At 36.1% G+C, this 27,164-nt stretch overlaps 1 protein-coding gene across 3 annotated transcripts in view; it reads left to right on the top strand.

The window, feature by feature from the left end:
* The window catches only part of LOC126756216 (zwei Ig domain protein zig-8), a 338,607-nt gene extending 311,732 nt beyond the window's left edge, over positions 1-26,875 (top strand). For all 3 annotated transcript variants that reach the window (XM_050469112.1, XM_050469111.1, XM_050469109.1), the window contains 4 exons: positions 4,549-4,683; positions 19,241-19,454; positions 20,337-20,445; positions 23,810-26,875. In XM_050469112.1, the coding sequence (XP_050325069.1) occupies positions 4,549-4,683; positions 19,241-19,454; positions 20,337-20,445; positions 23,810-23,828 (477 nt within the window). In that variant the 3' untranslated portion in view covers positions 23,829-26,875. The remainder of the gene's footprint in view (positions 1-4,548; positions 4,684-19,240; positions 19,455-20,336; positions 20,446-23,809) is intronic.
* Positions 26,876-27,164: the final 289 nt, after the last annotated feature.

The following is a 27,164-nucleotide window of genomic DNA, read 5'->3' as shown; positions in this document are numbered from 1 at the left end:
TCAACCGTTCGCCATCTAAAATGTGTCACTTTCCCCAGCTGGTCATATTTTATTCATATTTTTATCTGCGGCTCAAACGTGGCTACGTTCACTGACCGTGCAACAACAACTCAGAGCAACAAAAATAGTCAAGCACTAATATTTATTCATATGCCAGCAATATGGGTAGCAATTTCGGACCGGTGCCCTGACATGTAGCGTCGAGTTTAATTTTAAAATTTGTTGTTGTATTTTTTGTAGCAGACTACACGTGCAATATGTGGAGAGAGGGGTGACAGCTGGTTGTGCTGCATAACCAAAAAATGTAAAGTAATTAAAATACATACAAATAAATAAATTCAGTTGTCATAGTGAGGTGTCTAACTGAAATCACGAAATGTCACAACAGATTTATGAATGGCAAAACCCAGCATTGTGAGTAAATGAAAAATGTGCAAAACTCCGGTGGTTCGGTCGTTTTTAACTACCGATTTTATAAAAAAAACGTCGGACGATGGGAAATAGAAAGAATGTCAGTTGACGAGATGTCACTTCATTTGACAGCAGTAATCGAATATACACATAGATGCATAGTGTGTTATGTAATCAGTGCTAAACTAAAACATGTTAGTCTAAATGATTTCCAATCTCAGCATTGCCATCGTTCAAATTTGGCTTGGTGACATGGCCTGATAACCTGATAATAATGACAGTAAAGTTAAGTTAGTAGTAGTTAGTAAATAAAATGGCTACTTGTTATATTAAGAGGGTGATTAACAGATCACAAGACAAAGCTGAACGCAATAGGTTTAATAATTGATGAAGAGTTTATGAAATTATGCTATTTAATTGATTTTATTTATTTAGGGTTAGGACACGTGATAGAGCTAATTCTTAAATCAAAGACAACGAAGGATTCCACTTGGACAGTTGTAAATGCTGATCTTTTAGGACTCATAGATATGCACCTCCATGGAATTTCTTATGGCTAATGATACCAACCTCAGCTAATTGACCAGGTTTGCCAAAGTTAGCCTTTATGTTCCCGAATGAGTCTAAAAGTATATTTTCTTCATTAGCACCTCAACTATTTTCCAGAAAATTTAGAAAATGTCAGTGAAGTGCACGATGAACGATTTTTCTAATATTTCAAGGAAACTGAGAGAATTTCTAAGCAAAAATTTGTCAAAAGTGGTATTTTTTTGTAGACTTCTGACATTTTCATAAACAGTTGTGTGATTGCTTGAATCCACGATCTAAAAATCTGAATCCACCCTAGTATTTTGATGTCAAGGTATTTTGGTGGATGACGCTCTGAAATTAATTCCATCGTCATGTGAATTACCCCTTTTAGATTTTCAGAAGGGTATATGCACAAAAACTGAATTTCCTTCCGTGAATTGTTCCTGATTCGCAACAAAATCGAAGAATTTCTGCAAAATTAAACTGGTAATGAAAATCAGGTCGATTAAGAAACGTCAACAATGGGCTTAGATTGAAATATTCTACTAAGATCTCATTTTCGGCGAAACTTTTAATTCGAATGAGTACTGTCAATATTTGAATCGTCTCAAGGAAGCAATCCCTAAGGAGCGGCGAGCATAGTCGATTAGGAAATGAATTATGTACCATCAGTACAACGCCAGACCACACATCGATACTAACCTGACAGAAACTTGCCTGAGAGGTTTTTATGTCCCTACCTTGTAGTCCGCACCTGATCATGTGAAACATTTACGATCATGAAGTAGAACATTTTTTTCTCTTTCTTTTTTTTCTTGTCATCAACCTGACAACAGCTGTACAGTTGAGAAGAATTACCTTGAATAGTTTCACCTCCCCTTCCTTCGGAAACTAGCGCTTTTTAGGCTCAACTCAGAGAAATCTTTCGTTTTACGTTAACGGTTTCCTAGTTCACATTGGCCCATAGATTCAGCCTAAAAGCGCAAGAAGACCAAAACTCGTTCTAAATATGATCACATTGGGATAAGATTAAACCCCCTAGCAAACCTCCATCGTAATAATATGAGAAATTTAAAAAATAACAGTAAATTCATATACACTTAATACCACTAAGACTTGAAAGTTTAGGAAAGTTTGGTTCTATCCCAACTTCTTCGATAAAATCGTTTAATGATAACTCTTGTAAGAATGATATATCAGTGACTTTGACCTGTATCTTAATTTAGTTGAATAGGAAAAATAAACTTTTAATGGCCGTTACTGTTTTGACACTTGAACTCAAATGGTAACGCTACTAACATGCTATGCTATATAAGACTTAAATTATTTCAAATCGAAATTTATTACGCTGAGTCTGAATATAAATAGCTTCGTTACTACTCTGACACAATGTGCAATCGAGTGACTTACATGGCGTATAAGCAACATCTATGCTGAAATGATGTTCATTATGTGTGAATGTTTGACCGAAAGGCTGCAAGAACTACTATCTACGCTTGAAATTATATCAAAACGTACTAATAAAGAAGTCTGCACGTATTTACACTTCTATGACATAACTATATATATATAGTACATATGTAATGCTATAGATAGTTAAATATATGTAATGCAATTTCATTGAAAATAGTAATATATTTCTACAAACTACAACTCCCAGGAAACAGCATAACTCAGCTGAGCACTCAAGTCATGCGAATGTCAAGAACGATGACATATGCATACTTGCTTGCCCACTTTTCACACATACGTAAGTATATTTGCTTACCAAAAAGTTCATTAGTTAGGAACACGAAGTTTGCACAAGCCTATAGAGTTCAACTTATATATAAATTAGTTATTGCAAAAGTAAAGTAAATTCGTATAAAATGTACCTTGACTAGAACTTGCTCTAAGTTATTTGAAATTTTCTACAAAATGTTCACTTTCGAAATAAAACAATATTTGAATATTAAAAATTGTATACACGTAATACTCTATTGACAATAAGATATACAAGGTGCGCTCCTAAGTAAACATGTCGACTGGGGCGTTAGAATCTGCTATCCTCAACGATTGTCCAGTGAGAGTGATTGCATGACATTTCATTAATTAGAAGTGAAGTTATTGCGTTTTAGGTGTCAGTATGTTTGTGTTATCGGTGCGAAAATGAGCTTCGAACAAAGAGCCAACATTAAATTTTGTTTTAAAATTGGTAAAACTTTTACCGAAACGTTTCAATTGATGAAACAAGTTTATGGCGATGATTGTCCATCCCGTAGCAGAATGCACGAGTGGTTTCAACGTTTGCAATGTGGTCGTGAGGACATAAATGACGATCAACATGTGGGCCAATCAAAATCAGCCGAAATCATCATTGAAATTCCATCGAAATGGAATTGAACATCTCCAAAACATCGATTTATTGCAAAAAATTTAGCCGAAATCGATATTGGCACCAACGAAAGCGATTATTTGACCAAAAATCACATTTTACTGACCGTGGGACTTCTTCTCTTTCGGAAAAATACATTTGCCCATGAACGGAAAGCGTCATGCAGACGTAGAGATCATTCAAAAGGCTTGCACCGGCGGCCATACCGGCCAACGAGCTAAAACACTCGTTCGACATGCTTTTGGACCGTGCAAAAAGCTGCATTGAAGCAGAAGGAAGCTATTTTGAATAAAATAAATTGATTTTGTCGAAAAAACTATTTGTTTTTTTTTTATGTGTTTACTTTGGAAAACACCTTGTAATTACTAATTTCTAAGTACAGTTCTATGAGAAGTAATTATGTGCCATTTAGATCTAACAAATATAATATAAGGTCATCATCTAAAAATACTATTGTGTATTTGTAGCGGAATTAGGAAAACAGTCGCTTAGCGATCTTCTACGTGAACTGTGTGAGATTAGGCCATGTTCCAAAGCCCTGGAGACTAGCTAAGGTTGCGTTCACGCCGAAGGTCGAAGAAACTCTCATGTCGTTGCCAAGGATTTCAAGCCCATTAGCCTATCAATTAATTATCAAAGTTATGATTGTCAACCCTCGCTCACTACCAGATCCATTTGCTTCGCTTCTTTATCCAGTCTGAAGAAAGCAGACGGCGCGATTGTTTAGGCCAATGATATGTATACCGTATTATTGCCTCAAACTACTCTGGAAATTTCAGTTCATGCTGAAAAAGCCTTTCAGGTTTTCATAAAGGAATGTTACGGAAAAATTAATTGCCAAACTTTAAATCGGATCAGAGTAGACAAAAGCATTGTACACAAGGTAAGGTGTGCAAGATAAATAGATTTGAGAGACATGAGAGAGAGGTATATAAAAGTATTATATTCCAAACTCGTTTGTATCTCCGAACCATGATAATCTCACAAACCATTATGTGTGTAAATTTTTGAGAGAAACGTTTCTTACTTAAAACTTGAGAGTGAAGTTCCAAGCAATATTTAGCGCAGAAGACAAGAACTCAGAAATCTTTTTCAAACCATCTTTAAAAATGCTTTCCATCACAAAACCCAAAAAATCGTAACATATGCAAATTGCAAGCATATCCAAGTTTTTATATTATAATTGACAGTTTTATGACAAAAATTTCATTTGCGCATCTACTTCCTTGCAGGTATCAACGCCGACAGGCATCATTTCGCATTTTGTGAATCTGCAAGTGGTCGTACCCGAGGCATTTATACTGGGCTCCGGTGAGCTGCACGTCGACATGGGATCCACAATAAATCTCGTCTGCATAATTGAAAAGGTAAGCACCGAAACACACACACCCATACTCACACATATACACTCACACACTTGCACGCGCTAAAAATCAAAGGCACGAGAAAATAAAAATATGCCAAGGCCAAAGCCCGTGCAATAACAAACACATACGTACACATATAAACCTGTGAACATATATAACTACAGCTACTGCTGCTTGCCAATACAGCAAAGTGTATTTACTTTAACATTGGACGTCAACAACTTTTGCCAAGATTTATGTTGGCCACACAATTTACGTTTACTTGCCACAGAAATTCAAATTTGTTGGGTTAATGAAAATTTATATGACGCGCTGCAAGCGCACACACACCGCGACAGCTACACATACATACGTATATGTGTGTGAGGCAAGTGAGCAAGTGAGCAACGGAGCGAAGTGAGCAGCCGAGCGAAGTGCAAGTGCAGCACAGCAGCTGCAACAATTTCAAGTGCCATTAAATTTAATATAACTGAACGAGTAGTAAAATACTAACAAACGCAATCACGCGCGCTCACATACATATTTCATGTGGCTACATACATACATGCATATTTATATCCGTGCGAGTGTATGTATGCTTGAGCGTACGTTACTTGCCGCAGCACTCACTTAGCGTAAGTCGTGCAATATCCTTTGTAGCTTCTAGCCACTCGGCGGTGATTACAATTACTTACATATATATGCATGTGTTTTTTATAGATACCCTGTAGGAAATAATAAGGCTATTTGCAGAGAGACTCAAAATGTCACAGAGGCCGAGAGATGCCGCGCGCTTGTGGCAGTTTTTTTTTTTACCAACTGAACGGTCTATCTTATATTTTAGGAAACAACTTATGGCAAATAAGAAAATAGTATTCTTCGCATCATATCTTTATACCGAGGATAGCTTTTAAAAATAATTTCAATAAAGAATGACGCCAGCCTATGCAATGAAACACCTAACCTATTGAAATACTAAGTCTATAAGCGACAAAGGACAAGATAAAAGGCTAACATCGACTGCAACGAAGCTATAATACCCTTTTCATGAGCATTTCTTAGAGTATAAAATGCTATAAAAATACCTTTATCTTGATCCTTTATCTTGATTTTAATCGGGCACTTTGAATGAAAGCTATACGCTACAGTAATCGGTTTGTAAATTTTTATTCGAAAAATATGCCGATATCCCGTAATATGGTCAGTATTAAATTTCGTGAAGGTAGATTTTCAAATGCTAAAGTTTTCCTTAGATGGACTGGATTTTGATCGTTCAGTTCGTATAACATATATATGTTATAGTCACCCGATATCATTGATTCCAAAACATAAGCGGTCTTGGAAAGAAAAAAAAACAAACACAAATTCTGATCGATAGCTCAAAAACTAAGGAACTAGTTCGCGTATGTACAGGCTGACGAGAAGACAGAGAGACATTGGTAAGTCGAATCAGCTCATCAAGCCGATAATTTCTATTTACTTTGTGACGAAAACGTACCCGGAAATTTTATATAAAAATGCAAAATATTCAATTATTCAAAAAAATATAAATCTTGTCGCCTACAAAGTAATACCAACCAGATATAATACACTTATGCTAACGATTCTTCCAGTCTTCGAAACTTTTTTAATAAGCACTTTTTGGGATTGGACCTCAGCTCCTTTAGCGAATTTTGTTTTATAACTTCGATCGACTGAAAACGGATTCCACGGAGCGGCAGTTTCAAATTGGGGAACAAGAAAAATCACATGGAACCAATTCTGGTGAACACGGTATTTGACCGATGATATTAATTGCCTTTTTGCCTTGAAATTTTATCACAATCGTACTCTTTTTGAAAAAAAAGCTCAGCCGTCTCCCGATTAAGATGTCAAACTCTTTTGCCATCTCTCTGACGATTTTCAAACACCTTCACTTTTTTGATATTTTCAACAGTTGAAGAGTTCGAAGATAGCCCTGAACGAGGCATGTCTTCAACGATCTCTCGACCGTATTTGAAGGCTTTCTAATACTCGTGAGCTTGTATTTTTGAAAGCAGAATTACCGCAAGACTTTTCCAAAATTTGCAATTAAATTTCGTTTGAAATACAAAATTTTTGTTTGATATTTTTATCCGTTATAAAAATCGCAACGCAATATTGGGGTATACCGGCTTAAGAACCTGCTGTAAACAAACAGATAGTGCACATATTTGGCACGATAATCAACGACAGTCCTACCAACTTAGCTTACACATCATCTTGCAATATCATTTACCCGGAGAATTTAATTACATTTTCCGGGTTCTTTAATGCCTTAAAAATATGTATTTTGAAGGAAATCCCGGACCTGCTATGTGTTGTAAACTTCATGACAAACTTAATATACTCTGTTCGAGGGATAAACATCGCAAAGTTAAGAAAGAGCCCATGGTTATAAGTGTGTCCGTCACATAGTTATCTGGCAATATCTTTTATAAAAAAACATCAAAAGAACTGTTCATTAGACGCTATTTCGGCTTCCGATTGCTGAAAAGTTGAGCGATCTTTCTCTTAAGGGGTTATAAGGGGACTTTCAAATCAGAAAAAATGCATTGTTTTAAAATAAATTTTAAAGAAAACGAAAATTTTGTTTACAGAAATTAATGTGCCTTAATAATCGCCGATTAATTTTAAAGAATTGTGTATTCTCTTGATAACGGGGTATTGGTAGGATCTCCAAAAAAGGCGGAATCTGTTTATCAGAAAGCTGCTTAAAATTATCAAAACCAAAATAATTTTATTTATTTTTTAAGGCACAAAAGTTTTTTGTGAAAAAGTATATTTCAGAGTGGCTTTAGAAACCGAAATCTTTATGAAGATGCTTATTGCTTTGAGCATTACGAAAATTCTGTGTAAATTTAAAGCCGTTCGGTTAAGCAGTTTCGCAGAAAGTATACTCAATAATTATGAAAAGAAAAATGTAATGAGCTTAAATACTAGAGTCACCGCTCATACTTGTATGTATAATATGTTTTCATTCTATACATATATAAAACACATCGACTTTTCGAAATACACATAACCACTTTATGGATGAATTCGATCTCCATTCAAACTAAATGTACTTAATCCAATAAACAATTTTTAACACTTTTAGTAATTCTCATTACCCCTAGAATGCTTTATCAAGGTTAGGTCATTTTTGTAGACCTTAGCTTAGCAAAACAACCAATCTTTGACCAGATCTTTCTTGAAACGCCTAAGAGGAAGGCAAGAGAGTTATGGCTACTTTTTTTTTGGTCTTGCCAGAGTGTCACAGAGTCGAGAGGGAGAATGTCGATTGAAATTACGAACTGAAGTACCATGTCATATAAAAGTTTCTTAATAATGGTTTCCTAGATAGATATATATATATATGTTACGCATATGTTTGCTACATAGAGCGATTTTAGTTCTTCCAGCTCCTTGAAACTTATATACACAAACATATTTCCTCTTTGGGGATTTATGAATTGAAAAACTCTTTTTACACATTATAATATATGTAACTGTTCAATAGGAGGATGGGGTCATGTGTAGAAGTTCACGCAAGAGAGGAAAGTTCTCTGATCGCCATTCACTTGGGAGTGGCCAGAAACGATTCTTTTACATATGACTCAAGCAGCTCACGACTGCCGGTCTTTGACCAAGTATCCTCTGGGTAGCCTAAGAACATCCGTTCGAAGGTGAGCTAAAGTGAGAAGGCGAAACATCCCCTGCATAGGGTTGTGCGCTGGGTTTGGGACCCGCCACGTAAAAAGCCTACCCCAATGAAAAACGACAACTGTGGGACGGCATTTCAAACTCCTTACGTACAGCTGCATCCGAAACCCTTGGTTTTCGGAAAGTGCAAAAGAACAACTGGTACGACGAGGATCGACCACAACACGTGCGGGATGGGATAGATACCGAGAATTGAAGAGGGAAGCGAGACGCATCTGCAGACAGAAAAAGAAAGAGGCCGAAATGTGTGAGTATAAAGAGCTTGATAAGCTGGCCGACAGGGGTAATGCTCGAAAATTCTACGAAAAAATGCGGCGGCTTACAGAAGGTTTCAAGACCGGAGCATACTCTTGTAGAACCCCCAAAGGTGATCTAGTGACCGATGCCCAGAGCATACTTAAATTATGGAGGGAACACTTCTCCAGCCTGCTGAATGGCAGAGAATGCACAACGCCAGGAGAAGGCGAACCCGATTCCCCAATCGATGACGATGGAGCAGACGTCCCATTGCCCGACCATGAAGAAGTTCGAATAGCAATTACCCGCCTGAAGAACAACAAAGCGGCGGGGGCCGATGGATTACCGGCCGAGCTATTCAAACACGGCGGCGAAGAACGGATAAGGAGCATGCATCAGCTTCTTTGCAAAATATGGTCGGATGAAAGCATGCCCAACGATTGGAACTTAAGTGTGCTATGCCCAATCCATAAAAAAGGAAACCCCACAATCTGCGCCAACTAGAGTGGGATTAGCCTCCTCAACATCGCATATAAGGTTCTATCGAGCGTATTGTGTGAAAGATTAAAGCCCACCGTCAACAAACTGATTGGACCTTATCAGTGTGGTTTTAGACCTGGAAAATCAACAACCGACCAGATATTCACCATGCGCCAAATCTTGGAAAAGGCCCGTGAAAGGAGAATCGACACACACCACCTCTTCGTCGATTTCAAAGCTGCTTTCGACAGCACGAAAAGGAACTGCCTCTATGCCGCGATGTCTGAATTTTGTATCCCCGCAAAACTAATACGGCTGTGTAAACTGACGTTGAGCAACACGAAGAGCTCCGTCAGAATCGGGAAGGACCTCTCCGAGCCGTTCGATACCAAACGAGGTTTCAGACAAGGCGATTCCCTATCGTGTGACTTTTTCAACCTGCTTCTGGAGAAAATAGTTCGCGCTGCAGAACTTAGTAGAGAAGGTACCATCTTTTATAAGAGTGTACAGCTGCTGGCGTATGCTGATGATATTGATATCATCGGCCTTAACACCCGCGCCGTTAGTTCTGCTTTCTCCAGACTGGACAAGGAAGCAAAACAAATGGGTCTGGCAGTGAACGAGGGCAAGACGAAATATCTCCTGTCATCAAACAAACAGTCGTCGCACTCGCGACTTGGCTATCACGTCACTGTTGACAGTCATAACTTTGAAGTTGCAGATAATTTCGTCTATTTAGGAACCAGTATTAACACCACCAACAATGTCAGCCTGGAAATCCAACGCAGGATTGCTCTTGCCAACAGGTGCTACTTCGGACTGAGTAGGCAATTGAAAAGTAAAGTCCTCTCTCGACGAACAAAAGCCAAACTCTATAAGTCGCTCATAATTCCCGTCCTGCTATATGGTGCAGAGGCCTGGACAACAACTGATGAGTCGACGTTGCGAGTTTTCGAGAGAAAAGTCCTGCGAAAGATTTATGGTCCTTTGCGCATTGGCCACGGCGAATACCGCATTCGATGGAACGATGAGCTGTACGAGATATACGACGACATTGCCATAGTTCAGCGAATTAAAAGACACCGGCTACGCTGGCTAGGTCATGTTGTCCGAATGGACGAAAACACTCCAGCTCTGAAAGTATTCGACGCTGTACCCGCCGGGGGAAGCAGAGGAAAAGGAAGACCTCCACTCCGTTGAAAGGACTAAGTGGAGAAGGACCTGGTTTCGCTTGGAATATCCAATTGGCGCCACGTAGCAAAAAGAAGAAACGACTGGCGCGCTGTTGTTAACTCGGCTATTATCGCGTAAGCGGTGTCTACGCCAATTAAGAAGAAGAAGTTCAATAGGAGAGTAAGAATTGTGCTCTATCAACTACGTAGTTACAAGTACAGCGCTTAATAGATTATAACCCATTATATCATATCGCGAACTGATGATTTCCTGCAGGGAACGTTCGTATATAGCATATGCTAGTATGTGGTCGAGAGTGGGTGCCGATTTCGCATAGTTGAAGTGAATTTGCCCGCAGTTCATGCTGCCAAGTGTCCTCACAGCAGCACGACACATGCACATATATAGATATACATATTATACATATATATGAAATACAAATATACATGCAGTGCACATGAGCGCCAAAACGGTTGCAATAAAAATACCGCACACACCGAGGCAGCCTTTTCAATGTCTTTTACGCCACGTTTGCTGCTGATTTTATTGCCGCGGCGACGCCGATTACGACAAGTAATCCAAGCCAGAAACGCGCTGGCTTACGTACGCCGTGCCGAACGCAGCTGAAATTATTGAAATTACGAGTACACAATATTTTGTTGCAAGCGCTTTGGCTTTTAGCTGTTGCGTCTGCTCGAAAGCCGCTCTACATACACACACACCAGCGTGAGTACGCGTTTGTATTCCGCGCGCACTTATCTCTTTGCATACCGCCTCAATTTTCGGCGGTTTGTTGCCGCTTTATTCACACGAGTGCTCTTACACAAACAGCTCTCAAGTTGCTTGGCTAAAGTGTGGCAAATTTCGCGGTTAAAGTTTGAAATTAATTTTCGTAGAATTCTCGGAAATGTTTTCTAAACGAAAAGGATATGAAATGTTTCGTGAAATCGACTTCTCAAAGAATGGTTCGCAGTGTTGTTTTTATATTTTCATTCGTTATTATTAACCATGGTTAAAACTATTTAGTCCAAGAAATCATAGTTTCGAATTTAACAGTAAATTCTAGATGTATAGTATTTTTACTTGGCCCCAGAAGAGCTTCAAAACTATTTCTTAGTCAAAAGCAAATGGTTTTGAATAAACAAGACTGGTGAATCTTGTTTTTAAGTACAACTAACCAAATTTCATTAATTCATTGATATTTTAAAAACTACTAGAAGGAAAATTTGAAAAACTCAATTAACCTCAATTCCTATAAATCATTTGGTTTATCAATTATCCGCAACAATGGACATTTTAACGATAGTTTTTAAAAACCGAAATTCAGAAGGTCTTTTTTCGTCTTGGTGCCACTCTGGCTCAGATTTGTCCCACACGACGATATTCTGAGAATAAGGTGTGTGTGGATGCAATGTTACTATTAATGACAGGGAAATTTCTTCAAATTCCTAGATCATGCAACATCCACCTTTTACAAACCAAAATATTTATGAACGATTTGCCCAGAAAGTTTCTTTTGTATCTTTAGACAATAATATTGACGAACTTAATTTCATCGTCATCAGCAATTATTTTCTGAATTGTTTTGAAAGTTATCGTAATTTAAGTATAAGAAATTTTCATTTGCTATCATGTGTTTCATTTCTCTTGATAGGACTTCACCATTAAGGAAATGCCAAGATGGATCCTCTCGTCTTGTTTATCATTCGGTTTTCCTTCAAAGCTGTGATTCTTTATCATTTCATGTATTTGTAGATCTACAAATATTCCATCTGTAATTTTTGCCTCGCTGACTTTGGGAATTTCTCTATAAAACACGACACTATGTAGGATATGTCCATTAGCCGAAGACAAGTTTGGATTCTCAGTAGTGTATTTGGACTTGGTTTGAGCCAAACGAAAATAACAATTATTTATATGATACTTTGGTTGGGTCCAAATCAATGATATAGCAAATGGCATACTCGTACCTATAGCAATTTCACACACGCTTCACAAAACTTATTTGATACCCAGTATATATTGATTGCTTCCTCTCAGGAAATCTGAAAAAAAAAAACAAAATGACACTGATTAATTAAAGACATCAAATTATCACGCTGATTTTTAAAAGTTAATTCTCCACACACATAATAAAAACTGTGGATGTTTTTAGTACAGTTATTTAAAAAAGGCTCGTATATGAGACATGAAATACGAGATAAAAAATATGTAGCTGTAACAAAAAATTGATGTGATTGAAACAAAATACTGTCCTTTTTTAGAGGCAAAATACAGAAACTTCAAATTTAATGAGGAATGTTTATCATTATTTCAAATAACATTATTTGGTATTTATTTTTTGAAGATTTACTCCTTCAAATGTTGACCGTGGCCACATCTCAGGTGGTCCATTAGTCGAGACCGAACTGGCGAATGACACGCGTGATGTTTTGCCCCAAACTTTAGATTTTACATATTCCCCCAGGAAACCATGTGATATCGCACGACCTTGGTTGCCAATTGATCGTTTCAAAACATGAAATTATCTGCTTACCGAAGTGTTCTCTCAATAAATACATTGATTGATGATATGTATGGGAAATGCCGCCATTTTGTTGAAACCAAATGTCGCTGAGATCACGAGTTTCAATTTCCGGCATCAAATATTCAGTTATCATGCCACGATAAAACTTGCCATTGACAGTTAAGTTCTCATCTCATCTCATCTCATCTCACCGTCTCACAAACCAAACCAAACTGTTCTTTTTTTCTGGGTAAAAGTGGCAGCTCTTGAATCTCTTCAAGTTTCTCTTCGTCCCAAATGCGGAAATTTTGCCCTCTCAATGGGTATGTATTGAGCCAGAAATTGACTGCATCTCTGAACATAATTGGCTCGAAAACCGTAGACCTTCTTGAAACTTTTCAAAGGCCATAGAGCGAAACGGTGTCGCTTCGGCAGCTCGAGCGGCTTCAGATCGCTTTTAATTTAAGATCTCGTCGTTAAATGTGAGGTTAACATTTCTCAGTCCGACAAAAGTATATGCACAGACTTTGCTATTTGGTCACAATTTTTGCTGTGTTAACTTACTCATATTAGTGTAGGAGGATTTTTTAATTTTATTATAATCGCTTTATCGTCCGATCAATTGGCTTCTTCTCTTCTCGTAGTGATAAACACTTGCGACTAAATTTCAAATTTTCCCACTTACAATAATTTCTAGTAAACCCTTTAAAAGTTTATTCGGTATTTGGAAATCTGTGTTTATATTTTCAATTAAAAGGGCAGGAGCTACTTCGGGCAGCTTTGTATGGATGCAGTCTTTAAACAAATTAAGGAGTTTTAGGTAAGCATGTGTAACTTTTTTTTTTAAAAACTTTCACTCATTCTTTAGTACAAACAAGGTGTATTTCTGTAATACTCCAAGAACTTACTAAACACCTATTCTTCTTCTTCAACTCTTCACATTCATTTATTTACTTTTGTATGAAAAACAAATGAATGGAGTATCCTCTGAGGTGAAGCCACTCTCTTGGTTAAATTACTTTAAAACTCACTTGATGTGAAACACTAATTGTAGTTGGTTTCTACATGCAATTGCCACTGCCTTTCAAACTTCAAACTAAGCTATCTTAAAAGCTTACATCGAAAATCGAAATACGTCGGAATTGCAACGAATGAAAAATTGGCAGCTTATTTTTCCAGAAGATTAATAAAATGCACTAAATGTGAGATAAAACCACATGATCTTTTATTACATAAAGCCCGCTTTCAATAGCAGTCGGCAAATAAAGGCGAACGCCGCAACGTTCCATCAATGGCTCACACATACACATAAAGCATGTGCTCATAAGTGTGAATGCGTGCTTGTATGAGAGCGCATATTATTTCATGCTTGTATGATGTGGGGGAATAGCTGGCCAAATAACTGTCTACAAAAACAGAGATAAAACGCCAATGTGGCTCAAAAGATGAAAAGGGGCAAAAACAACCAAAACTGGCAAAAAAAATTATAAGAAAAAAAGTATGTATAATTGAAGAAAAAACTGCAGTTGAATGAGCGAGTTGGTTGGTGGGCAATCGGACGGCGGAGGAAGGTGCAGGTCTTACATGAAAATTCGCAATGCATCAGCGGTGCTGGACACGTACGCGCACGCATGTATGCGCACACGACGGCGAGCAAACATACGCGCACACACACATATACGACAACGGTTTGCATATAAATGTGCGATTGTTTGTGGCGTTTTGTGGGTGCGCTCCGTGAGCATACAACATTGTGTTTCCTTTTTACTGTGCGGTAATTGAATTTGTGCAACCTGCCACACCCATGCAACCGCATGCTCGCAAACTCGAGCACACACCCACACACACGCGCATCGATTCACCGGGGCGCTGGCATATATGTATGTTGTATTGTGCGTGGCGGTATGTGAGCTTACAGTGCAGCATGCCGCTTGCCAGAATTGCAAGAATTGCTGAGGCATGCAACACGCCATAATGTACATATAACAACACAGAACACTCCATGTATATACATACATACATATGTATGTGCGTCATATGTATAAATGGAATGAGTGATATGCTCGCTGGCTGGTTGTTTGCCATGCAGCTCACGCAAACGCAACGCAGCAACCGCCACAATGCGAATACAAAGTGAAAACTCTAAGTCACTCGTGGTGCGGTGGCGGGAGTTGAAGTGTTGCATGGGAGCGCAGCCTGCCACAAAGCTAGTCGGCAAAGCACTGAAACTCGCTTAAATCCAAATGCGAATTGGTCGCAGGAAAAAAGCTTTAACACCCTTTTTAGTTTCCATTGTAACTGGCCAGTGTCCAGTGCAGCGCGGTGCCCACTGGGGGTATGGAAAAAAGTGAAGTTTTTACAAGTTCGCTGCAGCGACTGACTCTGCTTTCATGTGTGTCTGCCTTATAGTATGGAGTTCGGTTTGTTTTGCTATGTGCGCACTTTCATGACAAATACAATTTTTCAATTTTGAAATTTCTATGGGAACTTCAGTTTTCGGACAGTCTATGGACGTATATATGTATATAGATAACATAACACACATAGTCTGAAAGCGTTATTGGAATATTTTCTTGTGCTCTTTTTGACTCATATATAGTTTTTTACTTATTTTTCGATCCACATCAGTGATATTCTGTAAATTTAAGTTAGTCTTTAGTGACATTACTTATTTTATAATAAGGAGCCACATATCTCCTTAACCTGGAGAATATTTAGAAGACTTAACTAATGAACCGTAAAGATATACGAGGTGTATTAAAAAAAAAACAAAAATTTAAGAAATAAAATTTCACTGTTTCGGGGCGTCCAAGTGTCGAAATTATTTTATCTTACCACCTGATAGTACAGCGCAACCAACTTCTCGCTGCGTTTTTATGAAAATGCAATTTTATTGTGGAAATGGCTAAAAATGAATTGTCTGTAGTACTTACTGACCATCACTAGTAACTTTTTAACATCTTTCTGAAGAGGCTCGAATACCATTACGGTAAAACTGTAAACCTTGTAATGCTACCCAAGAATCACGGTATTTCTCGATGTCGTCTTGTGAGTGGAACTGCTTCTGAGCCACAACATGTCAAACAAATAATAATCGAACGGTGCAATATCTGGGGAATATAGCGGGTGGGGCAAGTCTTCTCCTTTTAAACGTCCCCAGCTAGGTTTTAGCCTATGTTCAGCCGAGTGTTGTCATACAACAGAATCGTCTTTGAATGCTTTTGGTCTTCCTTCCCGCGGACGTTCGTTATTATCGTTATCTTTCAAGCAACGAAACCAGTCACTACACATTTTTGAAGTGCTCGAAGTGCTTGAACCGTTGATTTCTTTGACTGAAAGAAAAAAATCAACGCTTCCCGATAATGACGTTTATTTGGTAAATAATTGGACAAATTCACATAACCAAAAGTATATGATACATAAACATTGTGGAAACGCAGTTTCTTTTTCAAATGTTTAGGTTAAGTTTACCACGTTTTGGATAAATCTAAGCTTACAATTACTGAAAATCGGCTAAATGGGGGGTATATGATATAATTGTCTGACCAGTTCCGACAAATGATCAATAGTTCGGAATGATTCCTGTAAATCGACCCGGTCTAATGTACATATAAAACTGTCAGCCTTAACAACTGTTACGGACAAAGTAAGCTATGAAACTTTGTCCGTAACAGTTGTTAAGGTTAACCGTGCGATTCTGTACTGTGATACAGTCTCAAGTCTCTCAATTTGAGATTTTAAGTTAGAGACAATTTTTGAGACTTAAGACGATTTTGCTGTTCTGTAAGTGACAGTCCCAAAATCTATTACATTTCATTATTCAGAGATATTTTTACACTTGAATGAAAATAAATATGTCGATAACAAATATTAAATTTTCTATAACATAGTCAATATGATCAATAAAAATGAAAATATATGTTGACTTTGTTTCATAATATTTACGAAATTTATGTAAAATTGATTTATTTTTAACCTTTCCGTGTTTGAGCTGCTTACAAAATGTAAAAAAACGACAATCGATTAATATCTATGATGATCTCTATTCAGTATATTCAAAATGGCAGACAAGAATTCTTTTTAGTTTTGTGACCTGCTAACTATCAGGTCTCAAATTTGAGGCAATATTTTGAGACTAACGCCAGAGACTGTTTAGTGATTAGTAACTAGTCACAAATTGAGACTTTACATCAAAATGTCTCAAATAGAGACTAGACTGGTTACAGAATCCTGCTATAAATGTATTTTTATGAGCTTGGCGACTTTCCTTTGTTAAAAAAATTAATCAAGGAATTTGTTTGTATTACCATGACCAAAAATAACATCATAAAGATGTCCCAGCATTCATATTCGGCAGAGAAAAATAAAGAGAGCCTCAGCCCGTTGCACATTGGGGTAAAATGTGTCGATTTTGGAGATTAATTCAAAAATCAAAATTCAAGGTACAAGTAAATTTTTGGTATCAAACAAAAGTAGATAAAATCTACATCACTAACTGAACAAGTATTTGGCAAAAAATTTACAGTTTTCTTGTAATATTCTCTGAAAATTGCAAGTTTATTTCTTTTTGTATGCGCACAGTGATATACGTGAGTTTTTTAATTTTTCGAAGTTTTTTATTTTCTTTAACTGGACAAATCTTGAGAAAATTGTAATGGAGCTTCTTGTTCAGGTAATTTAGTAAATTTTGTTACGTTCTCTATGGGCGAAAGCCTTAAAATATTCAGATTATATGCACTATTGTTTCGACAATTGGAAGAAATGATGACATAAATGTATAATATCGAAAGGGGACTATTTTGTAGGCGAATACATTAATGTAGACAAATTAATTAATATTATTTCAAACACGGAAAACTTCCGTTATTGTTTGAAAACACCTATTAAGACGAATGTAAATATATCCATCAACATGTCAATTATCTTGACTGAAATTAGTGAAGCCTAATTTCTGGAACATTATGTAATTTGGTGCCAAAAATTTAGAATTTACAAAAAAAGTGGCGAAAACCGAAAACCTATAAAGTGTCATAACTAAGCCTTAAATAAAGACATTAAAGTGAAATTTCGCAGAAAGGATCGCATTAGGGAGAGGCATATTTGGACGAAATCTTTTTGGAAAAGTGGGCGTGGCCCCGCCCCCTACTAAGTTTTTTGTACATATCTCGGAAACTACTATAGCTATGTCAACCAAACTCTACAGAGTCGTTTCCTTCAGGCATTTCCATAAACAGTTCAAAAATGGAAGAAATCGGATAATAACCACGCCCACCTCCCATACAGAGGTTATGTTGAAAATCATTAAAAAAATTTGTGCGTTAACCGACTAACAAAAAACGTCAGAAACACTAAATTTTACGGAAGAAATGGCAGAAGGAAGCTGCACATTAATTCAGGCTTTTTTTCTAAATTGAAAATGGGCGTGGCGTCGCCCACTTGTGGACCAAAAACCATATCTCAGAAACTACTAGACCGATTTCAATGAAATTCGGTATATCATATTTTCCTAACACTCTGATAACATGTACGAAATATGGGTGAAATCGGTTGACAACCACGCCTTCTTCCAATATAACGCTATTTTGAATTCCATCTGATGCCTTCTCTGTATAATATATACATTAGGAACCATGATGATAGCGGAATAAAACTTTACACAAATACGGTATTTGAAAAATATGTAAATGACGGATAATGAAATCTCGATTATCATTTTATCACCCGAACTTAGCCCTTCCTTACTTGTTTTTCCGATGATTTTTTCTGAATCTCGTGTTGTATAAGTATTTTCGGGTAATGGTACCATTGCCCTGTAGTCCGTTTAGAACCATTTAAATAAGACTGAATACAAAAACTTTCGATGCATTAGTTTCACCCAAATTAACGCACAAAAACTTGCTGTGCCCGAATTCCCACCAGTGAATGTATCACTTACAAGAACGTCAAGTGAAGAGGGTGGTGGTCGAATAGCAGTGAACCGGCGCAAACGATGGCTATTCCAGGATTGAAGGTCAGGAAATTTTGGCTATGTCCGAGTGTTTTTGGCCAATAAAAACACGGGCTTTAATAGAACCTTAAAGATGGCAACAAGTTATCAAACAAAGCAGAGCCTTTTCAATCTAAATCGCATTATTCTATCTATGCTAAATAAATCTTTCCAATTAAAGTATACATTTGACTCGCTGAAAGCAGCAATATCTCCTACACCAACCTTTGTTCTAGTTATAGCGAGCTAATCTTCGTGAAGCGAAGAAAAATCTGTCCAGTTAGTCTTCGTTTAAAAAAATACTCGTCACGGTAATAGATACTTATTGAATGTCTTCAAAAGTAAATCTGAAAAAATATTGGCCCATTTGTTTGATTAATTTGACACTGAATTACACTTACTAAACAACTTACAGCTTTATAAAAGTAAAAGCTATAAAAAGTTTAATTGAAAAATTTTTATTTCATTTCCAGAGTCCAACTCCACCACAGTATGTGTATTGGCAGAAAAACGATCGCCTTATTAACTATTACGACACGAGGCGTGACATTTCAATCGAGACCACACCTGGACCACGTACACAAAGTCGCCTCATCATAAGAGAGCCACAAATCACTGATTCGGGAAATTACACATGCTCAGCCAGCAATACGGAGCCAGCGAGCATTTACGTTTTCGTGTCAAAAGGTGAGAGATTATTTAGTGTATTGAAAATATTAAATCAAATGAATGTTAACAAAAATGACACAGCGAAAATTAAGAATGGAGCAAAAAGAGAAATCGTATTAAGGCAAGAGTAGGCTTGAAGGTTCCTGTATTCATACGTATGTCGTCACCTAATGCAAAAAAACGAAACATCACTCTTAATAAGTTGACAGGGGAAGAAAAAACGATATAAAAGCAGTCAGTCATATTGAAACAAAATTTGAGTTTTGGTTATAAAATGGTTATATATTGGATAAAAATTGTTTGACTGCCGAAAGAGCTACATTTTAGGTTTTCTAATAAATAAGTTAATCCGAAATTCAGTCCAAAAGCGCTATGCAAAAAATTGTTTGAAAATGAAAGAGAATGCTTTTCTGTTTAAAGCTGTTTGACACTATTTGCAAATGCGAACATAATCTAAGCTTCTTTATCAAATTCCAGCACTACGCACGCCAGGCATTAAAAGTCAATTATAATTTAGAAATAAGCAACCATAATTGGCTAATATTGACAGCAGCTGTTGTCAGCATTTCACAATCATCCAATTTGCGCTAGAATTTTTTCCATTTACCTAGTTTTAATACTTTTACGCTTTTTCATAGTTGCAATTTTTGCATTTAAATGGGATTTTACGCAAATCTACTCCGGTGGCAATCTGCTGCTGGTAGTTGCCATTTTGATTGTTGCCAAAATGCAGGCAAATAAGGAAAAATATTTGCATTAATTCATTTTTCACAGATTTGCATTCGAATTTGTAGCGGTAGTTTGCATTTATATTTTGTGCATTATTTTTTATGCTTTTGTTTTAATTTTGTTGTTTTTGGCTTTTGCAAGTTTGTAATTTTTTCGCCCAACTCTTTGCAGGCGATAATATGGCGGCTATATCACGAAAGACTTCCTCGGCCGATCGGATTGCAGCGATATTCAAATATCTTTTGGCCCCTTGTGTGCTGGTGAATACGCTGGGTATAAGGTGAGTTTAAATATAGAGTAGTAAATCAAAACTTAACTTTTGAAAGACTGTCTAAATCAGATATGTAGACTATTTCGACATCATTTTCTGTATAATAATATAAATAAGTAATAATTATAATCAAATGTGTACTTTTTAATAAAGAGTTTAAGTTAGGTTTGATGGCTGTTTTGCCAGAATAGTGAGGATCACATTTAGATTGTTATGTACAGTTCTTTCTGAAGCCAGATGAAAAACTTCTATAGTTGGATATGAACCATCGGCCAAAACGCTCTGAACCCATCACAAATCTGCTTAGGAGTCTATTTCCACTCTTTCCCCTAGATCTCTACAAGTATGAGGATTTTTTTCTTCATCTGGCAACAATTGGATATCTCATCTTCTTTTAAATAGATAATACATCTGGCCGGCGGTAATATCTTCAATCTTGCCATATGAATCCCGATCGACAGTGACAGTGATTTGCCGATAGAAAGAGTTCACTAGATCCCTTACAATTTGCTCTGGACCAGAAGACCTTGCGATTCACGCTTGCTGAGCTGATTAGAGGGCCAACATTCCAGTAGTGAACTTCGAGATGCCTGGAGAGCTCCTACCCAATCCCATTCCACAGTTAGTGAGATTGAAGTACCTGTCGTAGTAAGCAGTAGCCCTACATTTTCCTGCGATACCGCTGTGACCAAATTAGTCTAATCCTATAATAAATTGATACTAGCGATAAAAAGGCTACGCAACCCTTCAAAAGCTTGAGCGCACAGTCAGCGAACTCAAGACTTATATCGCTACTCTTCTGTGCGAATGTATAGCCACTACTCCTATTACTACACCAAGAGTCTTGGGAGTAGTAGAGCTACTACTACCTTTATGGCAGCCTAATTCGCTAGGAAGACGCTGCCTGAAAGCCTACAACTGGAACTGTAAGTTCCTGAAACTGTACTCCTCCACCAGCCCTGATTTCGCCATTTCTGCGTAGGTTTTCTGGTGCAACGCTGTCCCCCATATATGTAGTGGGCAGCATACGTAGGTATGGACTGACTTGCTTTGGCCATATGGACTCGTCTATTCTGGCTTAGTCAACCAGTGTTAGCCACTATCCTCGTTAGCGCTGCTGTCACCCTTGACGATTTTTCACAGGCTTTGTCTATATGCGTCTTGTAACTTAACCTCGAGTTTATCATCTTTCCTAGATATCTAAAATATTGCTGTGTCGTAATGATATATCTGTCAATATTGAACGTGGCGACATCTAGTTTCTTCCTGCTTGTGATTAATACTGCTTCCGTCTTTTGGTCAACTGATTGATACTTTGTTACCATAAGCCATTCTTCGATTTTTGTCGCTTCATGATTGCACAGACGATCTATTTGATGAATTTCTTTCGCTACCACAGTCACCGCGATGTCATCCGGGTGTCCAATTATTTGGGTAATTGGAGGCGCAGCACTCCATCATATAAGATATTTCACAAAATTGGACCCAGGACTGAGCCTGCTAGAACTCCTCCCGTCACCATATAGCTTTGTGGTCCTTGGTCTGTGTCACCTTCTCTCCCATGCTTCCTTCGATATGTGGAAATCCAAGTATTTTCGAATGAAATTAAAGTGTGTTACTGCGAAGATTCCAGATTGCCCAAGCAAGCAGCCATCTTAGTACCCAGATTCTTTGAGTCTGAGGGCAGCTTTAGCGTCTTAGTTATGTGGCTTGTAGTGCATCACAAATACTGATAACAGCATCCCGTTGAACACTCCTCGATTTTTCTTGAATGTATTCGTGTCCAGCGTTTTGCCCCATAAAAAAAGTTTCGTAGAAGTTCGTGAAAATTCCCAGCTCTTGCCAATGGCTCCTAACAATGCAGGACAACCGATGCCTTCTTTGCTATTTCTTCGATGTGGGTTTTATATGAGAGCTTCCTATTTCTTATACTGCCATATAGTTTCCATGTGAAAAAAAATCTTTATCATCAATTGGATCGGTCAGTTTGTGTTACAGTGTTATTTTTGCTCCGACAAATAAGCGGCTTCCTGGGTCGAAACGGAGGTTTGCAAAATATTATATATCATACATACGTAGATACATACAGACAAATGAACATGATCATTAATATGAATACTTCAAAGGATTTGTGACGTCCCCTTCTGAGTGTTACAACCTTCCTGCCAAACTTAGTATAAGATCTTCAGAGTAATGACTCCTCGGTCCTTAATATTTTCTATGAAAGCAAGTTTTGACAATAAATTTTTGTGATTTGTAGAACTAAAGGGAATTTGAATTTCGTATTTCTCTAAAACAATAAATATGAAATATGTATTTTTACATGGCAGATGGTTTTAAATTTATACCTCTGAGATATTGTATAATATAATGTTGTATATTCAACACCGATGATCTCAATTGGCGAACATAAATAACTGTTTAAAGCTTTTTACATTATAAATTTGAGCTAATATACTATATAGGTATACATAATATACGCTCTTTAAAACTCAATAATTTATCAAATATGTCTGTGGAAATTTACCATTTTAATGCTTCGAAAGAACCACGAGCTATAGTCCTTATAAATATACGTCTACATATTTTAGTTGGTCAACTCAAAATGGTTCCTATTTCCTTTGGTTTATATGTAGTAATCCTGAAATGATGGTATTTATTCGAAACGAAAGGAGAAGTTCCTCTTGCCTATCTATTTACTACTACTATAAAATGGGTTTTGAACAGGACTTCGATTGAAAACTCAACTTTTTTAGACCAAAATCGAAGATGTACATTTTCGCATTTTTAAATTAAATGAAATATTGGGATATTTTGACCACTCTGAAAATCTCTATTTCATTACGTATTATTCTGTTTTACCTTGTTCTTCAAGGAATCAAAAGAAGAAGTCAACATTATGCCAAAACATAAACGAGCTTTCACAGCTCACTACTCAAAAGACATTGCTATAATTGCGGTAAGATACAGTAGGTTTCAAACTTGATAAAAGGTTTATAAAATTTTGCGCTAGTTTTCCTTAAATATTCCTAACACCGGGAAAGTTAATAAAACGGCTTGATTTCTTCATATTTTAAGGTAAACCATAAGGGAACATTACCTATAATTGCGTAAAACGCACACTCACAGAACTTTACTGACGCCATTCAACTCAAAAAGATCAAGTATTTTCACCCCTAGTACACACTTAACTAAATTTATAAAAATAAAGCAATATATTCCCAATTAAATTCTTGTCTTATTTAAGTTTTTACCAATTGCTCAAAAAGTTTATTAAACAAATTAACTAAACAAATTAAAATAATATAAAATGTATTTAAATTGCAGTTAAAGCTCATATCATTAATCCCAGCTAATCTTTTCTCCATTTCAGGCGCATTTTTTTAACCTAAGACTTAAATTAAACATAACGAATAAATTATAAATAATCCTATTTAAGATATTTTCAATTTAGATCTAACAAAAAAATGCAGAAAAATATGGAAAAACTATCTTAAAATAGCAGTAAACTATAAATTTTAGCACAATTTAAATACATATGTATTATTTATTAATGTTCCAATAAAAAAGTAAGAAAACAATTAAAAGCAAATAAATAAATATACAACAAAATAATGAAAGCGAAGCGAGCATTAAATTGTTGCGAGTAAAAAACTGTAAATAGCGTTAGAATATTGACACAATAAAAAAATACTTTAAATTAATATAACTGTAAATTACTATGTGTGAGGCATATTTCGTTATTAGATTACAAATTACAAAACAAAAATATCATATGCGAGGGCATGTGTGTAAATTAAATTGATTAATGATATGTATATGTATGTGTAATTACGATTAAATTTAGTATTAATTTTGTAATTCAAATATCATAAAAATTTAGTTGTAATATTTTTTGTATGTAAAAAGCATTTACCCTGCTCAGTTTGCGGCGCGAAACTTTGTACATTTTCATGGAAAAGGAAGGAGAGCAAAAAATAAAAGCAAAACCCAAGGAAAAAACTAACAAAAATAAATAAACATCAACACACATAAATTAGTATTGCCATTAATTGTAATTAATTAAATTAAGGTTTTGTTACGCATTTACGCTTATCCGTTGAAATCAATTAAAAACCTAAGTGAGAGTTCATAAAAAATACAGTTATATACATATATAAATTAAGAATGAACGCTTAATGGAACATAACGGGCGAGCGCGAGAGTTGGGTTTAAGCGAACTGGCGCAAGAGAAAATTTATTATATTTAGATGTTAATGAATTTAAATATAATAAGCAAATGAATGACGTAGTGAAACTATAGTTAAAAATATATGTAGAAAATAAATAAATGAATAAATAATAAATAGTTTAAAAAATATCAGAAATAAGCTTAAAAATTGAAGACACAAAAACCGACTAAGATAATTTGTGAATAAAAGGCAAATGCGACAAGATGCGAGCGCAACAAAAATATTGATAATAAGCAAGAAATCCAAGATAAAATTATTATAAATTCTATTAAATGTAGAATCCTTATTAAAATTCCATGAAAATTAAACATACAAAAATAAGACACTACAAATGTTCACCGAAACTGCCGAGGCAGTCAAATATGGCAATTAGAAATGAAAACGTTAATACAGTGGGCACAAGTTTATTTTCATTTGTTTGAATGTTTTTAAGTTAATAAGGATTTCTTTTTCGAAAAAAGGCACAAAATAATAAAGCAAATTTATTTCGAAAAAAATAATAGCTGTCACTTAGTTGGAATGAAAATATTGAGATGGAACAGTATACATCCGCTTTTGAAGTTAGAATCACCTATCTATCTATATATCTGTCAGTCAGCGAATAATGCCTGAAAGCATAAATTTAGTTTAAACTAAATTCCAAAATGTTCAACGCAAACCATTTCTTATATATATTTTTCATCAAAAACAAGCGTTTTAATTATTATATACAACTAATTTTGTAATATATCTACAAACCCACAAATTCACCTCAGAACATCTTCATATAAGAGACTCCGACACACCAAAGGATAAAAAGTAGTGAATCGAACAAACTACAACCTGAATCCAAAGCGCTATAGTTTTCCCAAACAAAACGAAACATACCCATTGCTTAAATAGAGTAAGCGTACTTTCTTCACTAAGTTTCTAAAGTGCTCTAGCTCTCCTATGAGTCTATAATATGGATTCATAATTATTGACCAGTTGAAATAGACATTAATTGCTTATATAATATCGGTTATTAACTTATATTTTTGCTGACATATCGAGAAGACTGCCGGAAATGTCTAGAGCAAGGCACCAGGCAAACAATGGAACAGCTCTTGTGCACTTTTCCCGCATTGGCAAGACTACGCATTAAGCATCTGGGGACCCCACAATATGAAACACTGGAGGAAGTATCGATAGTGAGGCCGCAGAGCCTGTTAGAATTTGCTTCAAGTGCAGGCATCCTGAAGGATAACTACTTCTCTTGGACCTGACAACTGAACTGCATCCGGTATCGTAAAGGAGCAAAACTAGTCTATGGGTAGCTCATTGGCCTGATTAACCTAACCTATATTCTTGAATATATAAATGAAATATTAGTCTCTGATTAGTCTCCAACGAAGTAGTAATGCAAGCAAGAACTTGCAACAATACGTGCAACATAGCCAGCATTCTTCATTATTAAGACTTGAACTATAACCAAGTGAAAGCTTATTTCAGAGACAACTATATGTGTCGAAAGATTTTTTTGCCGTTATGCTATATGGTACTATATTTATGTTATACCTCGTTGTATTTTCTTAGTTTATTTGGAGTGTAAATTTTAAAAGGTTTACTTCGAAATTCTTAAAAGGTATGAAAGACGGTGATCGTGCTCAACCAGTGAACGTATGTAGGTATAGGTATCTTACTCACTGTCTTTCATACATTTATGCTTGGAAAATATTAACAATCTTGACAAATCTAATTAGTATGATCTTCCAATTTTTTAATGAACCTGCTCGTAATCGCTCTTTCTATGATCGTTCATTCGAAATCAAACTTATATCATTTCGATCTACCCTATCGAGTGTTTAACAACTAGGATTATGTATAAATACTTCAAAATGTTAGAAGCTGCAAAATAATATTGATCCTACCATACTACTACACGGAAAATATTGTACTAAAATTCTTCAGAAATAAACCTTATGAATTTTTACATTGCTTTGTATTATTGCTCCCTCTTTTATTTAATGCGTTTACGCAAATATTTAGAGATTAATTTATTTTATTACACAGAACATATAATATTATACAATTTGGTTTAATACGTTTGCTGCCCACTGTACATCTGCCGCATTGTAACTATATTGAAATAAAAAAGAAATGAAGAAAATACATACATAACTATTTGTAGATAAGCGCATTTAATGTACACAATTCAGTATGAGAATAAACAGACATTCAAATCATTACTAATGCTGTTGGAATTATTTTGTGTTATGAACTAATTTCAAGCTAATTCTGAACTAGAAGGAAATCTTTGAGGTGAGTACATGCTTTGATTACAACGGTCTATAGCATTTTTGCGCACGGGTTGTATATATCTTATTTTTACTGCTTTTTACTCTAAAATATGTATAAGAATAAAAAAATATTTCTGAATTTGCTTTTTTAACACAAAAACACTTTATTAAAATCTTTTAATAAAACAACCAATTTGGATTCGCTTTTACAATAGACATTTTAAAATATATATTCAGT

This window comes from Bactrocera neohumeralis, chromosome 4 (genome assembly GCF_024586455.1).
Source record: "Bactrocera neohumeralis isolate Rockhampton chromosome 4, APGP_CSIRO_Bneo_wtdbg2-racon-allhic-juicebox.fasta_v2, whole genome shotgun sequence".
Classification (NCBI taxonomy): domain Eukaryota; kingdom Metazoa; phylum Arthropoda; class Insecta; order Diptera; family Tephritidae; genus Bactrocera; species Bactrocera neohumeralis.
The sequence above is the reverse complement of the archived record's forward strand: the minus strand, read 5'-3'. Positions and strand labels throughout refer to the sequence as shown.